This window comes from Monodelphis domestica, chromosome 8 (genome assembly GCF_027887165.1).
Source record: "Monodelphis domestica isolate mMonDom1 chromosome 8, mMonDom1.pri, whole genome shotgun sequence".
In the NCBI taxonomy this organism is placed as follows: domain Eukaryota; kingdom Metazoa; phylum Chordata; class Mammalia; order Didelphimorphia; family Didelphidae; genus Monodelphis; species Monodelphis domestica.
The window spans coordinates 21932402-21947236 of NC_077234.1; the positions used below are offsets into that span (position 1 = coordinate 21932402).

The 14835-nt window shown below is 50.8% G+C and overlaps 1 protein-coding gene across 2 annotated transcripts in view; it reads left to right on the forward strand.

The window, feature by feature from the left end:
* Positions 1–6634: 6634 nt before the first annotated feature.
* Positions 6635–14835, forward strand: part of PPM1L (protein phosphatase, Mg2+/Mn2+ dependent 1L) — a 135958-nt gene continuing 127757 nt past the window's right edge. The window contains exons 1-2 of one of the 2 annotated variants that reach the window (XM_056807087.1): positions 6635–6792; positions 7838–8293. In XM_056807087.1, coding sequence (XP_056663065.1) covers positions 7895–8293 — 399 coding nt within the window. In that variant the 5' untranslated portion in view covers positions 6635–6792; positions 7838–7894. Of the gene's footprint in view, positions 6793–7062; positions 7582–7837; positions 8294–14835 lie in introns of those variants that run through there. The other variant, XM_056807086.1, reaches the window with a different exon arrangement.

Genomic DNA, 14835 nt, shown 5'->3' on the forward strand with positions numbered 1-14835 from the left:
TCTGGTGGTTCTTTAGAAACGGACTTCCTTCAGGACCAGAAACAGCACAGGTGGCAAGAAGATGTTTGGCAAAGAGAGTACAGAAAGCCTTGCTGATGTAAACTGGAGGGAGGTGGGTGCAGAGGGAGGGGAATATACCTGCTGGAAGAAAATGGTTCTGTTATGTCTCTGAGGACCAGAAAAGCGCTAAAGGCAAATATGTGGAATTAGGATGCGAGCATCTTCCCCAATGGGTGAAGAAAGGGACAAGGCAACGCTTCAGGAATTCAGATGGAAGGCAAGAATCATAGGGATGACTGCAGGTTTAGAGGTCTCCTTAGTGGTCTCATCCCTCATTTTTCATTTGGGGAAACTGAGCATATGGAAGTGATCAAAGTCATGTAGGTAAAAATGGCAGAGCCAGTCTATGAAACGGAGGTAATTTCTTTTCCTTTTATTTTATTAAAAAATGTTTTTTCCATGGTTACATGATTCTTATTGTGTCCCTCCTCTCCTCCAGAGTTGACAAGCAATTCCACTAGGCTGTACATGTACTATCACTCAAATCAGGGTAATTTCTGGTTGGAAGGTTGTTAAATATGTTAGTGAGTTAAAGAGGAAGATTTTGGAACTCTTTTCAATGGGGAACTACCTAAATTTCTTTTCTTTTCTGGGATGCTTCTATGTACCATCAGATCCCAAAGGCCTAGGTATGATTATACATATATATTTATATGAATGTATTATTATATATTATATATACTAGATTCATAAATATGTTAAATGCATTTTATATATTTATATACATAAAGAGATATATAGATAGCTTTGCATCTCCATATTTATCTATCTAGATACATAGATTTCTTTCTAAATCTCGATATGTTTATCCATCTTTCTATCTCAGGGAGATATGACTAAGCAGTCAGCCCCATCATAGCTTTGATGTTACTAAAATATATTCTGAATTCTCCTCTCACATTACTCTGAAATTTCCTTTCTTAGATTTCTTTCCTTTAGACTTAGTCATCTAGCATTTACTAAGCAGCTACTAGGTGCCAAGTACTGTGCTAAGGAGTAGGGACACACAGAGGCAGAAAATAGCCTCTTTTTCCAAGGAGTTCACAGTCTAAGGGGAGACATATTAAAAAAAAGCCCTCCCCCAAGAGTAATAGATTCTATTGGACTTAATGGTTACTACAAGAGCAGCAGAGCAGCAGGATGAGAATGAGATGTAAACTATCCAGCTCTATCTTCAAAAATAAGATTTTAAAGATAATCATAAACTTATTAAAGCACTATTGGTAATAATGGAGGCCTCAGAGTCTTTTTTTAAACTACTTACTAGAATTGGTAAAGCAATTTTATATTTTTATAACAGGAAAGGGTTCAGGGGTACATGAGGTTTCTTTTTCTTTTTTTTTTTTAAACCCTCATCTTCTATCTAAGAATCAACACATATATTGGTTCCAAGCAGAACAGTGGTGAGCGCTAGACAACTGGGGTTAAGTGACTTGCCCAGGGTCACACAGATAGGAAGTATCTGAGGTCAAATTTGAATCCATGTCTTCCCATGTCCAGGCCTAGCTTTCTACTATTCACTGAGCTACCCAGCTGCACCAGGTACATGGTTTTTGTTTGTTTTTGGAGAAATAGAGGAAGGAGATTCATTTGTGGGGGGAATTACATTTTACAGCAGTGGGATCTGGGCTAACAAAAGATAATATATTTTCAAAATTATATTCAAGGCTCAGAAAGGGCCCCTTGGATATTTAACAATGCAAGAACTTGGGAAGTATGGACAGCACCTGTATTACAAAGGAACAGTGTGAGAACGATTCTTCTTTATGGATGTAGCTGATCATCACCACTCCATATTAGGGCAAAGGCATGGTAATATTTTAGTTGAACAAAGGAACAAATAGGCTCTGATTGGTCTGATCAACCCTTAGGAGGTGTCAGAGGTCAAGTGGTTTCCAGCCTTGATGGCTTCTGGTCCTGGGGAAAGCCTTTAAATCAGAATATCACACGAGAGAGATTTATGGGTGAAAGGGTGACGTGATTTTGTACTTATGTTTGAATGAAGAGAAATGCGGGTCCTTCTAGGGTCCCTTCCCAACTCTGACAAGGATTCAAGTGTGAAGTTGGTCCAGGACACTGTCTTAAAGGAAAGAGAAAAAGTGTGAGATGTAAAAAACAGCTATTTTACAGGCCATGTAGGAGGGAATTAAGGATTTACGGCAATGGTGCAGAAAGAGTAGCAGACGAGTGCTTGGGAAGACAAAATTGGGTAAGCGATTACTGACACAGAAGAAGGTGTTAATTCAAGTGCAGGAGAAAGATTCAGAGGGACTGAAGGTCATGAGAATGGAGACTGACAATTCAAGGACAAGAGAAGGAGATGGGTAAGCCATGGAAGGGGGGGAACAATCCTATTTCCTTCTGCTACCTATTGAGGTGTTATTTCCTCAGACACTTCACCTTCAAGGTGAGATGACCGTCACACTGAAAAAATGGCCATATAAAAGATTAATCTTAGTGATCACAACAGCCACCAAATGGGCTAAACTAGCATCCTCAGGCTTCTAAGAAGAGGAGGGTTTAATAAATGCCAGGCAATGAAGTGCAAGGGAAATTGAATTAGATTTGGACCCAATGACATGAGTTTAAATCCCAACTCTTCCCCCATGCTACCAGTGTGATCTGAGGCAAGTTCACCCCCTTATCTGTAAAGGGTTAGATAGCCTATTAAGCTCTAAAATGTATGATTCCAAGAAGTCTGTTCTAGGATCCCATGGATTCAATCTTTTTTTTTAAAAATGAATTTTATTGATATATTTTTTTATTTTGATATCCTCTGCTTTTCTTCTTTCCCTTCCAGAGATATCCTTCCTATTTTCCTTCCATACAGATATCCCTTTTAACAAAAAAAGTATAAAAAGGAAAAATATCACTTCAGTAAAATTAACCAAAATATTGGAAAAAGCTTAACATCATTTCACACCTTTAGTCCCCCATTGATGTAAAGAAGAGGAGGGGAAAGTGTATCTCCTATCTTTTCTCTGGGGCTAAGCAAGGTCATTATAATCTTGCAGCTTTCCATTTTTCATTGTTTGGTTCTTCTCTGTTGTTGTGGTCATTGTGATTATCCTGGTTTACTTTACTTTGCATCAGTTGAGCTAATTCTTCTACTTTCCTGTCTTTATTATATTTGTTACTTCTTACAGTTCCATTATATTCACGGATGCCATTTTTTTTTGGCTTTTCCTCAAACAAAATGCTCATGGAAGCTGTTTCATTTCTTTGCTACTATGGAAAGTGTTGCCCGAATCATAGAGATGAATAAGATTTTGGAATCTCTGGGGCTAATGGTGTAGTATTTCAGGCATTTTCTTTGCACAATTCCAGATTACTTTCTGGAAAGGTTGGGCATTAATGTGCTCATTTTTTCACAACCCCTCTGATTATTAACTGCCTGGTCATCTTTGCCAATTTTACAGGTGTGAGAGAAGACTTCAGAATCATTTTGTCATTGCCTCCCTATATGAGTGACTTGGGGTATTCTTTTATGTGCTTATTAACAGTTTCCACATCTTTTCGGAGGAGTTTATTCATATCGTTTGACCCATAGACTAAATTTTAATGCTATATCAGAATTTTAACTTTCCTCTTTGTTCCCCTTAAAAGGAGTGGTAGCAGTGGGGCAAATAGATATAAAATTTCCTTGGTTTTCCCAGTTAAAAAAATTTGATTTTAAAGAAACATCTTAATGTTTGTTGGGTAGAAAACATTTTTTTTAAAACCTTGTTTCTATTTTTGCCTGTTAGCATTTATTCTCACACAGAGCAGTTGCTCAGGTCAGATATTTGAATGAAAAACCAGGGTAGTCAGAAGGCTGTGGCAGGCCAATTAGAATACTATGCTCCTGAGTCCTGGTAAGACTACCCCTAACATTCATATAGTTTATCTAGGTGTCTCTACTTGGTTTACATGTGTCTGCTTTTCCCTGTATTCTGCAAGGACCTTACCCTGTCATATGCTGGGACATCTGCAATATAATTTGGGGCAGCTAGGCAGTGCAGTAAATAGAGTGCTAGGTATGGAAGGAAAACTGAATCAAGCTTTGGATTTTCTGCCATTGAGGTGGAGCAGACAGCAGTTGGAATGTTAGGAGACTGATGGACAGCAATGACAGTTGGTGGGGGGAGGGGCAACTTGGACAGTGACAGATGCTCTTGAGTGGGGACTTTCCTTCCTGGCCCTCAGACTGGAAGGAGCGCTCTCTCCCTGTCTCGGGATAGAAGTACCTCTATTCTGGATTTTTCCCAACTGTGTGCTTTACCTGGATTCCTGTGATCATGTCATTGAACAATGGGATTTAAGGGGAGCAGTTTGAACTGTAAGGTTGGTCTTGAGGGCTTCAGCCTGAGGAGACAGGCCCAACCAGCTCTGAAGGTCAGAACCTTTTCTTCCTCTTGATGTCTACTGCTAAAGATTGTGACCTTAAAAAAGATAGCACAGATATAGCATAGACAAGAATAAAAGAAACCCTCCACAAGCTGGCAAGGCCTGGCTTCCCCTCAAAAGCTGAGAGAGACTCAAACCCAATCTATGACAAAGTAGAGGGAAATCCCTCTTCCCTTTCCCTGATACCTTCCCTATCCAAACTTGTTATTACATTCATCCTGAGTTAAATAACCTGCAGTCAGATAAGAGGAGGACTGTCATTTCAGGGGGACATAGAGGGAGCAGAACCTAAGGACATCCATTCAACCATAAATGGTCCTTATTGGACCTCTGACAGGTGACCTTGGTTGGGGGGAGGCTTGTCCCTCAGGAGGGTCTGTGCTTACCTGTCCTAGGGCATCTTCAACATCAATCAATAGAGAAGACATCCCCTCAAGCTATCTGGGAACCCCATTTTTCAAAGATAGCCTCTCAGCAGGGGTATATCTCTCCTTTTACCTCACCAGCATCCATATTCCCTCTATCCTTGCAACTCCTCCATTCCCTGTTACAAACCCTTCCTTATCCTTTGTACCTCTTTAATCCTCTACAATTCCTTTAACTATTACATAGGCCTGGCGTCAGAAAGACTTGAGTTCATATTTGTCCTCAGATACTTCCTAGTTGTGTGCTCTGGGCAAGTTGCTTAACCCTAATTGCTTAGCCTTTAGCATTCTTCTGCCTTGGAACATTTCATCCTGGTTGCCTCAGTTTCCGCATCTGTCAAATGAGCTGGAAATGGAGTGGCAAGACATTCTAGTATCTCTGCTAAACAACAAAAGGGGCCACAGAGAGTTGGACATGACTGAACAATAATAAATAGGGGTCTGGGAGGCTCAATTATGTTAAGTTTTAGGATGCACTTACTACTCTTGGGACTCCAAGGTGAAACAAAAAACTGGAACATGTCTCTAAGGAAAATTATGTATATGGAGCAGAATGGAAGGTAGGGTGGACTTGAAAATGAAAGGAAGAACCAGGTATATTAGGGCAAATTTAAGAGAAATTGTGAAAAGATATTCTTTTGTGAGATTCCAGATCCCACAAAGGAAGTTTTAAAAAAGTAATTGTAATTGGGGCAGCCAGTTGGCATATCGGATAAAGGACCCGAGGTCCTGGGTTCAAATCTTACCTCAGACAACTGCCTAGCTATGTGACCCTGGGAGAATCACCCATTGCCTAGCCCTTGCCACTCTTCTACTATAGACCCTATACACCATATTGACTAAGACAGAAGGTAAAGGGTTTAAAAAAGTCACCGAGACCTCAAAGTGTAGTAAAAATAAGTCAATTTGCTTGAAATATAAAAAAATCTTGGGAGAGTCGGAGAGCATCAAGTGTCAGAGGACAGTCAGTAGAAGGCAGTCTGGGGGCCAAGTCCAGGCCCAGAAGGGTAACGGCTAGCGCTGGGGCTTCCCAGGAGCTGCACTGTCTTGTCCTAGGAGAAAGAAGGCGTGTCCCAAAGGCACACAGTGGCTGCTGTGCCCAGGTCTGGGGTGCCATGGGCGTCCGCTCAGGGATCCTGGTGGTCTCCTGGCAGCTGGCACTAGAGATGGCTGCCATCTGTGCCCCTTGGGGGAGGCCCTTTTCTGAGTCCCTGAGCGCTGCTGCCACGGGGTCCCCGCTGGGACACCCTCTTCCAGGGCAGTGTTCTACTGCTTCCCGGCCATGGGTGGGAGGAAAGAACCCGAGCCTTAGAGCCTTGCACATTTCTAACTGGCCCCGCCCGGGATTCGGGCGGTAGACTGCTGGCGCTTAGAAGGCTGCGGGCGACCTTCGTCTTCTCAGGTGAATGAGGCGCAGCCCAAAGGGGTGGCTTTAGGTGATCCTGACTAAGGGGTACCTCGGCAGTTTCCTCGTCCGTAAAATGTGGGTGACTGAGCGCCCCGCTCTCCACTGTTCCCAAAAGGCTGCCTGGGTTTGAGGCGATCGGGATCAAAGAAAGCGCTCTACTAATCCCAGCAGCTTTCAGTATAGGCCTCGGGACAGGGCACGCACCCCCTCCAATCCCCTCCTGGCCGTGATCGGCTCTCCGACCCGGGGGTAGGGCGAGGAGAGAACCCACCGCTTCTCTGTTTGCGCCGGAGGAAGTTCGTCCCTTCTCGCTTGCCTTATGCCGGCCCGCGGCGGACCGCACCACTGCGCGCTAGGCTGGGGGGGGGCGGCTCACGTGCGGATTCCGATCCCAGCGGGCGGCGGCGGCTCCTGGAACCCCTCAGCCCACGGACCTGTCCCAGACCGCACGGTGCTTCCCCGACCTCGGGAGCAGGGCGCAGGACAGGACTCCGCGGGGGACGGGCGGCTGAGGTAATCCTATCGGACCCCTTCGCCTCCCCTCTTGGTGTCCCCGGGCCTAGCGGAGATGGGGTGGTCCGCGGGGTAGGGGAGGCCCTGGGGGTGGGGGGCGGGGAAGGCTCGTGCCCGCCGCGGTGCCCGGCGACTTGACAGCTCTCTTGGGGGGGTGGGGAGAGCCGGGCCCGAAAGCGGGGTCCGGGGGCGGGGCCTGGAGGAGGGGCGGGCCCTAGAGGGCGGGGCGAGGGCGGGGCCAGGGCCGGGTGCAGGCGGGGGGGCGAGCGCGAGGGAGCGCGCGCGGGCCGCGTGAGACATCACAGAGAGGGAGGGTGGGCAGCAGGAGGCGGAGGCAGGCCAAGCTGCCGGCAGCTCCAGGGACAGTGCGGCGTCGCCGGGCTCCGAGCCCCCAGTTCCCCGCGCCTCCGCACAGGTTTCCTCGAAACTTTCTCCCGGACCTGGAGAGGCGGTGTCTGCGGCGGCTGGGAGGCTCTAGACTCTCAGGGACCGGCTGCAGCTGCCGGAGCATCGAGCCCTCCCGCAGCCGCGGCAGCCGCCGCCACCGCCGCCGCCTCACCTGCAGCCACCACCGCCCGCGCCCCCCAGGGCATCCGCCCGCCGCTCCGCCCGCTGCAACTGGAACTTGAGCGCCGGCCGCGGCGGCAGCTGAGGGAGCAGCGGCTTCAGCGCCGGGGCCCCAGCGCCCTCCAGGCAGCGGCGCTTGGCACGGCTCTCTCCGCTGTCGCCGCCGCGGCCACCGCCGGGGCACCGAGCCTGGACAAAGAGGGCCCGGGGAGGAGGGGGCAGGTAGGAGCCCGGACCGGGGCGGAGGGGAGACAAAGGGAGCGCGGCCGGGGGCCGGGGGGTGCTTTGCTTGCCGGTCGGCGTGGAACAAACATGCACTGATTGTTCTCCCTCTTTCCTTCCCTGTGCTCCCGCTGCTGCTCCCCTTTTCCTCCATCCCTTCTCTTCCTTCATCCCTCTTCCTCCTCCTCCTCTTCTTCCTTCATTCCTCCATCCCTCCTTCCCCTCCCCGTGTCCATTCCTCCCTGCCTTGCTCTAGGACCGGAGGAGCCTTGGGGGTGTGCCTCGGTCGAGGTTGGGGCTTTAGCGATAATAAATGATAGAGGATACAATGACTTTGCTGTCTCTGCTGGGTCGCATCATGCGTTACTTCTTGCTGAGACCGGAGACTCTCTTCCTGCTCTGCATCAGCCTGGCCCTGTGGAGTTACTTCTTCCACACGGACGAGGTGAAAACCATCGTCAAGTCGAGCCGGGACGCCGTGAAGATGGTCAAGGGCAAGGTGGCCGAGATCATGCAGAACGACCGGCTCGGGGGGCTCGACGTGCTCGAGGCCGAGTTCTCCAAGACCTGGGAGTTCAAGAGCCACAACGTGGCCGTCTACTCCATCCAGGGCCGGAGGGACCACATGGAGGACCGCTTCGAAGTGCTCACCGACCTGGTCAACAAGACCCACCCGTCCATCTTCGGCATCTTCGACGGGCACGGCGGCGAGGTAGGCTCTGTCGGGCGCTTGGGACGGGTTTGCGTGTGCTTTGGGGATGGCTGCCCGGCAGCACTAAAACAGCCGACGTCGGCGCCCCTTGCCCTGGGGGCAGATAGAGTTTGAACCTGACCTTTAGGGGAGGGTCTGCGCCCACGGGCTTCCCCACGGCTTGGGGTTGGTTCTGCCCTGTAATGGAGCAAACGCCACTGAGCCAGAAGCCCCGGCAGACCGTGGCCCCAGGTCCCTCTTGGGGCATGGAGAGGCCGGGCAAGGTGGACCTGGGTTTCCACCGCTTGGCTGGAGGGGCTTCTGAGGCCAGTGAAAGGAGCAGGGATGATCTGTGGTGATGCTCAGCCTTTCCCCATCCCTGGCCCCATGGACTCCTCAGGGAGGGGAGCGAGCCCCCAACGCAAAACTTTCCAGAGGTGCCAGGGCAGGGGGCGTATGGAGGAGGCGGGTTCCTCCCAGGGGGGACTATGGGATGGCGTCCTTCCAGCGGGATCTCTGGCTGGACCCCTCCAACTGACCTGAGCAGCTTGTGCTTGTGGAGAGAGGGGATGGGGAGCTGGAAGAACCAGGGCTATATAGGACTGTCAGGTGTGGGGGCCTGAGCAAGGGAAGATGACACTCCTGTGGCACCCCCTTTCCTAGCTCTGACCCCCACCCCTCTCTGTTTGATGGCCTTGTGGGCCAATTTCAGCCATCCTTGACCCAGTTCTTTCCTTTGTCTCACCCCCTCCAGTTGCCTCTGCTTCAGCCTCACCTACCCTCTCCACCCCTTCTTCCTTGGACCTCTCATTTTTTTCTGCCCTTGCTTAATGCTCCCGCTGTCCTGTGTGCCCCTCTGCCCCTGCCTCTGAAGTCCTCTCTTTCCACGGCTTCTCTTGTCCCCCCTTCTCCCATTGGGGTCAGCCTGCCCATTTTTTCTAGCCATTCTAGACAATGGGGACACTGCAGGTGCTGGGGCACAGTTTGTATTTTTTTGGTTCGACCTTCTGTTTGTCTGGGACTGTGCCGTACCCAAACTTTGTGGCTGGTGGTGCTGGATGCTGGCAGCTTGATTAAGCTCCCCTCTCCTTCCCCTCCCCTCGTTCTGAGGGGGCCCTAATATAGGGTTAACTCCCCCCCCTTCGTGTTTCTTTTCACTGTTTGCTATAGAGCTTGGAGAGGACCCAGTTTGGTCTGCCAGGAGAGCCAGTGCCGGCAGTCTGCATGGTTTTGTCTAATGCTCTTACCTTTGGCATTTCATACCCAGGGATAGATGGTCGGTGCCTCTCCCCGTGGTGTTTGGGGAGGGAGGCCACCGCTTAAGTGGTGGCAGGTGTGGTCCGCAGGGAGGTCATTCTGACACGCCCCATCGATAAGAATGTGCTCGTCCTCCTTGCTTTGCTCTGGACTTGGTTAATCACATTCTGTATGCCCAGAAGAAGGTATAATCTTACACTCACAAACCAGCTTATGTTTATTGGAGGACGTTTACGGTACAATTGTTGACCCCCTCTGACCCTCTGGAGATGCCAGCCAGGCTTGGCTAGATTTTGAAATGAAAAGTCTTGCTTTGCTTACCCAAGATCTTTTCCTACTTTTAAATCGAATGTTGGGAGACAGACCGACAGAGGGAGGGAGATTGTGTTTTATTTGGACTTTGAGATTCTGAATCTTCGTTTAAGCTCCATTGGGGTCCCAGGGGGTTAAGTGACTTGCCTAGGGTCCTCCAATCAGTAAGTGTCAAAGGTAGGTCTAGACCTGCCATCTCTCACCGAGCGTGTGTGTGTGTGTGTGTGTGTGTGTGTGTGTGTGTGTGTGTGTGTGTGTGTGTGTGTGTTCGTGAGAAGGTGCTTGAAATCTCTCAGCCTTGGCCCATGTGGTGCCCCAAGGGAAAAGCAGTTGGGCCCTCATGAATTGCAGTTGCCCCTTTTCTTCTGCCGAATGGTTCCATCTCCATGAAGATGCCAAAGAGGTTTACAATCCATGCTTCCGTTCTAACAAAAGCATCTGACAAATACCTGCTTTTGCATTTTAATTTTTTTCCACCAAAGAAAACAAGATTGTTGTTAGTAGACCATGAAGCACCTGGTTTCTGTGCTGCCTGTTAAAAAAGAAAAAAAGAATATCCTTAGCAGAGCTTTCTTTCTGTTAGAACTGAGACTGGGGCAAACAGTAGTGTCTGGGTCTCCTACCAGGGCCGACTGCCTTCTTCCTCGGGGGCCAGAGGAGGGAAATGCACCCCACAAAGGAGGTCACTGGCACCTTTGGAACTGGGTTGGAGCAGAGGCTTTAGGTGGTCTCTTCTTTGTTCTGGAACAACAGGCACAGAATGGGATCCGGCTTCTTCCTGTCTGTGCGGTCTTGGGAGGGGGACCCCAGGACCAGAGCCCAAGGCTCCTGACTCCTCAACACCTTCTCGGGTGCATTCCCCTCCTCATGTTGCCTCTGCTGCGTGGTTCCCATGCTCAGGTACCTTTGTGGGTTATTCTTAAACATTCCTTCGGATGGCTTAAAAAATACTACAGACCATCGCACTATTGCCCTGGGCATGGGACTGCTTTCTCTTTGTCAGGTTCCATGTGGCTGTGCCAGCTGAGAATCTAGGATCCTTGCTTGAAGAAACATTCCTTCCTGGGTCTTGGTGCCAGCCCCCCCCCAAGACTCTGGAATCGGGTGTTCTTTCCCCCCTTTAGGGCTTCTAGGCTGCCAGTCTTGTTTCTTACGGTTTCTCTGAAGAGACGTCAAGAACATTTAGTTTGAAGGATGTCTCACATTCCCAGGCTTAGTCCTTGGGGACAACTTAGGGTTTAAAACCTTCTTGGCTCCTTCGTTTCACGTGGATAAATAATACTCTTACAGATGCCCTAGTCCTTCTGAGGAACATCAAGACAAACCAGCCAACACAGAGTTAAGTGCTTGTGGCGGTGCATTCAGTTACAGTTTGAATTCGGGGGACCAGTCCTTCAGCAGAACGTGACCTGGCTGGGGAGGCCGAGAAGCTGGATTCCTGGCCCCTAAACAGAGCACCCACCCCACCAGGCTGGGAGTAGCAAGACAAACCCCCAAGCCAGGTCTGAAATCGGATGGGGTCATTTATCAAGGGGCAGCAAGATGGAGAGAGCACAGGAAAAGACTTGAGTTCAAATCCAGCCTCCACACTCACTCGCTGTAGGACCCTGGGCAGGTCACCTTACTCTGTTGGCCTCCGTTTCCTCATCTATAAAATGAACCGAGGAAGGAACTGAGAAACCACTGAAGTATCTGTGCCAAGAAAATGCCCATTGAGAGCATGGAGAGTCACCAGCCAGAGTCTGCTTAGAGGAGCACCAGAGAGGAGAGCACGGGGTCCACACAGTAAACGGAAGCTCATCTCAGAAGGAAGGGACCAGCCGCAGAAGAGCCCAAGGAAGGCCTCTTGGAGTATGGAAAGAAGCTAGAGGTCAAAGGCAAGGAGGAGGGAGAGCACTCCAGGAGGGGGCCCCGGCTGCCAAAGCCTGGAGTCAGGAGATGGAGCGTTACTGGTTGAGGAGTATTTATTAATCGTGTGCACACGAGCCTGGACTTAAGGGAGGGACCCCAGGAAAGAAGGGGCTGGCCTGGCCTCCGTGCCCAGCAGGGTCTTAGTGGTCAGTCAGGTGGCCCATGGAAGGAGGGAGGCGCTGAGGCTACTCTGGGGCAGGGAGAACCGCTGCTGTGGTCCGGGTGTGAGGCGGTGGCGAGGGCCGGTAGAGCCAACCTGTCTGAAGTGCCCGCTGGGGAGGAGCTGGCCAGGCTGGCCCTGCAGCAGGGGCCGCAACATGCCCTGACGCTTTGGGGCATGGGCTGGCCAGGCAGGAGCGCCCTGTTGGAGTGCCAGGCCACGATCCGGTGCCACAGGTTAAACCTTTGCCAGGAGATAGTGCAGAGAAAACTTCCTGTGGTCCAGTTGGACCCGTCTGTGATCAGTGGTCGTCGTGACCCGTTTGAGGTTTCCTGGGCAGACGCTGGAGGGTTTGCCGTTCTCTTCTCCAGCTCATTTTACTGATGAGGAAACCGAGGCACCCAGGGTGAAGTGACCCGCCCAGGGTCCCCCAGCTCATGTCTGCGGCTGGATGGCTGGATTTGAACGTTGCCCAGACCTCGTGCAACCCTCGTCAGGCTGACCAGAGGCTCAGGACCATGAGGTTGTTCCTCGTTCCCAAAGCTGACCGCCAGGCCCAGGCGGCCAGAGGAGCCCTTGGGTTTCTAGGGAAAGGCGGGGGTCTCCCAGGCTGGCAAAGAACCATGGCAGAAGTGCCCCCCTGCCTGGGGCTGCCTGGCACGCCCCTTCCTCTTCTGGGGGAGGAGCCTGTGGGTGCTCCAGGCTTGTCCAAGGCGGGAGGCCCCCAGGGACACAGATTGGGTGTGATCTGTTCCCATCTCCCATCTCCTGGCCTTTGGCCAGCCGGCTTCCCCCTCTTGGGCACCGGTATCTGCCCCCTCCCCCATTCTCGTATTTATACCTTATTTTGTGCCATGTGAATGTGCTGGGGTCCCCCATTGGACCACACAAGCCCCGTCTTACTGTGGTGGGCTTGATGCCATCATTCTGATGCCCTGCCTCTGGCTCTGGGGCCTCCTCCAGCAGTGCCAATAGCCACTCCCCTTGCTCTTCCATAGAGGCTAGGCCTGCCCTGGGGCCATTGCAGCCCCAGCTGTCATTCCCCCTCCCCCTTTGTACCCTCTGGGTCATGCTATTTTCATGGTTGGGAGACTGCCAGGTGCCGCCACAATGGGGTCAGGAAGACCAGAGTTCAAATCCAGCTTTGGATACTTCTCACTGGAGGCCTGGATGAGTCATGTCTCCTCCGTTTGCCTCAGTTTCCTCAACTGTAAAGTGAGGTGATAATGCTGGCTGTTACCAGCACCCCTCTCCCGACACGTGACAAGCCTGCTTGTGCCCGCAGGGTGGGTTGTTTTTGGGGTGCTGGAGCCACTGCTGGTGGGTCGGTTTTTGTGCCAGCATCCAGGCCCCCCATGTTGGCCCATCGCCGGTGCGTTGGTGAAGCGAGAAGCGGCCGACGTGGCCGAGTTCCTGTCTGATATCCAGGCCTCTCTGCAGCTTCTCTTTCCAGTAAATTAGTTTGCAGCATTCAGTAATTAGGTGCTGGGCATAATCATTACGATATTATCTCTTGGTGAGCGTGTGGGTCGCAGACTATCCCAGCAAAAGGTACAATTTTATTCAACGTATCCCAGCAGGTTTGCTCCGCAAGGAGAGGCTGGGGGTGCTCAGGGGCTGGTCAGGGAGGAAGGGAGCTGCGGCATAGCCTGTAAAAGTGGAAGGTGCCAGGCCCAGCCCTGACCACACAAAGATTACTGGCCGGGAGAGCCAGGTCTCTAACCTGATTGGAGCTGGCTCTGAGCTGCTGGGCCTGCAAAGGCTTGGCGGCTGCTTCTCTGTGCCAGTGTTTCTGTCCTCTCTGGCTTTCTGAAAGTTCCAGGTGCCCGCCTTTGGGTAGGGTTTTAGTGCCCCGCGGCACTAAATCTGAACTGTACCAGACTCTCCTATTAGAAATAGAATTTATCTTCAGCCTTGCTCTGGGCGACTACAGTAAAAAGTCCCCAAACATTTTCTGTTTTACTGGCTGTGAAATGGCCCGAGGGCAACACATGTTTGTTCTGATAAGTGCTCAGGACTTGGCCTTTGAAAGCTGAAAACATTTTAATTTCCCCTAAGATGTGGGGCATTTCTAGGCCAGCCCATTCACTAGTTTTCATTGTCTACTAATTTTTGTCTAGATCTTTTGATTTTCTTGAGCTTTATTTTTTAAAATTGAAAACATTTTTTCCTCCTCTTCTCGCCTGTCCTGCCACTGTTGGAATTTAAAATTGGTTCTCCCACTGGCCAGAGAGCTCTGGGGGAGCCTCAGACATTCCAGCCACTCCAGGTTGTTTTTAAAGTTTGCTGTTATCTGAAGGTGATTCTTAATGCAGGCACAGCTCTAGGGGCCCAGAACCTCCAGGCTTAGCATAGTCAGAGGCCCAACCCATTCCCCACCCCATCCCTCGCCCTCTGGGCAGACAACTTGGTTCCTCCTCCTCTGGAGAAAGAGGGGCTTCAACCCCATCTAGTTCAGCTTCTGGGATGCTTTGGGGTTCAGGACCCGTTAGGGAGTGCTGGGGGCCTCTGGAGGAAAGATCACTGGATTAGAGTTCAGGAGCCAGGCGGTCTGGCTCCCCTTCTCAAAAATAAATGGTTGTTCTGGTGGATGGGTCGATGTCCCACACGGCTTCCAGTGATGAGGCGATGGTAGGATCTTGTGGTTAGTATGACCAGTCTGCCCTCCCAGGTCCACCCATTTCTTTGTTGGACAGTTGGAGGAGCCTCTTGTGTGCCAGGCACTGTGCCTAGTGCTTGGGGATTGCAAAGGACAAAAGACAGCCTTCTTTTGAGGTACTCCTAGTAAGATGGAAGAGACAACATGAAAACAATAATCCCCTCCTGCGAAAAACACAGGACAAGTTGGAGCTAATCAGCGAGGGAAAGCTGTAGAATGAATTTTACAGGAATTGGGACACAGGAGCTGCTTGTTGGACTGAAT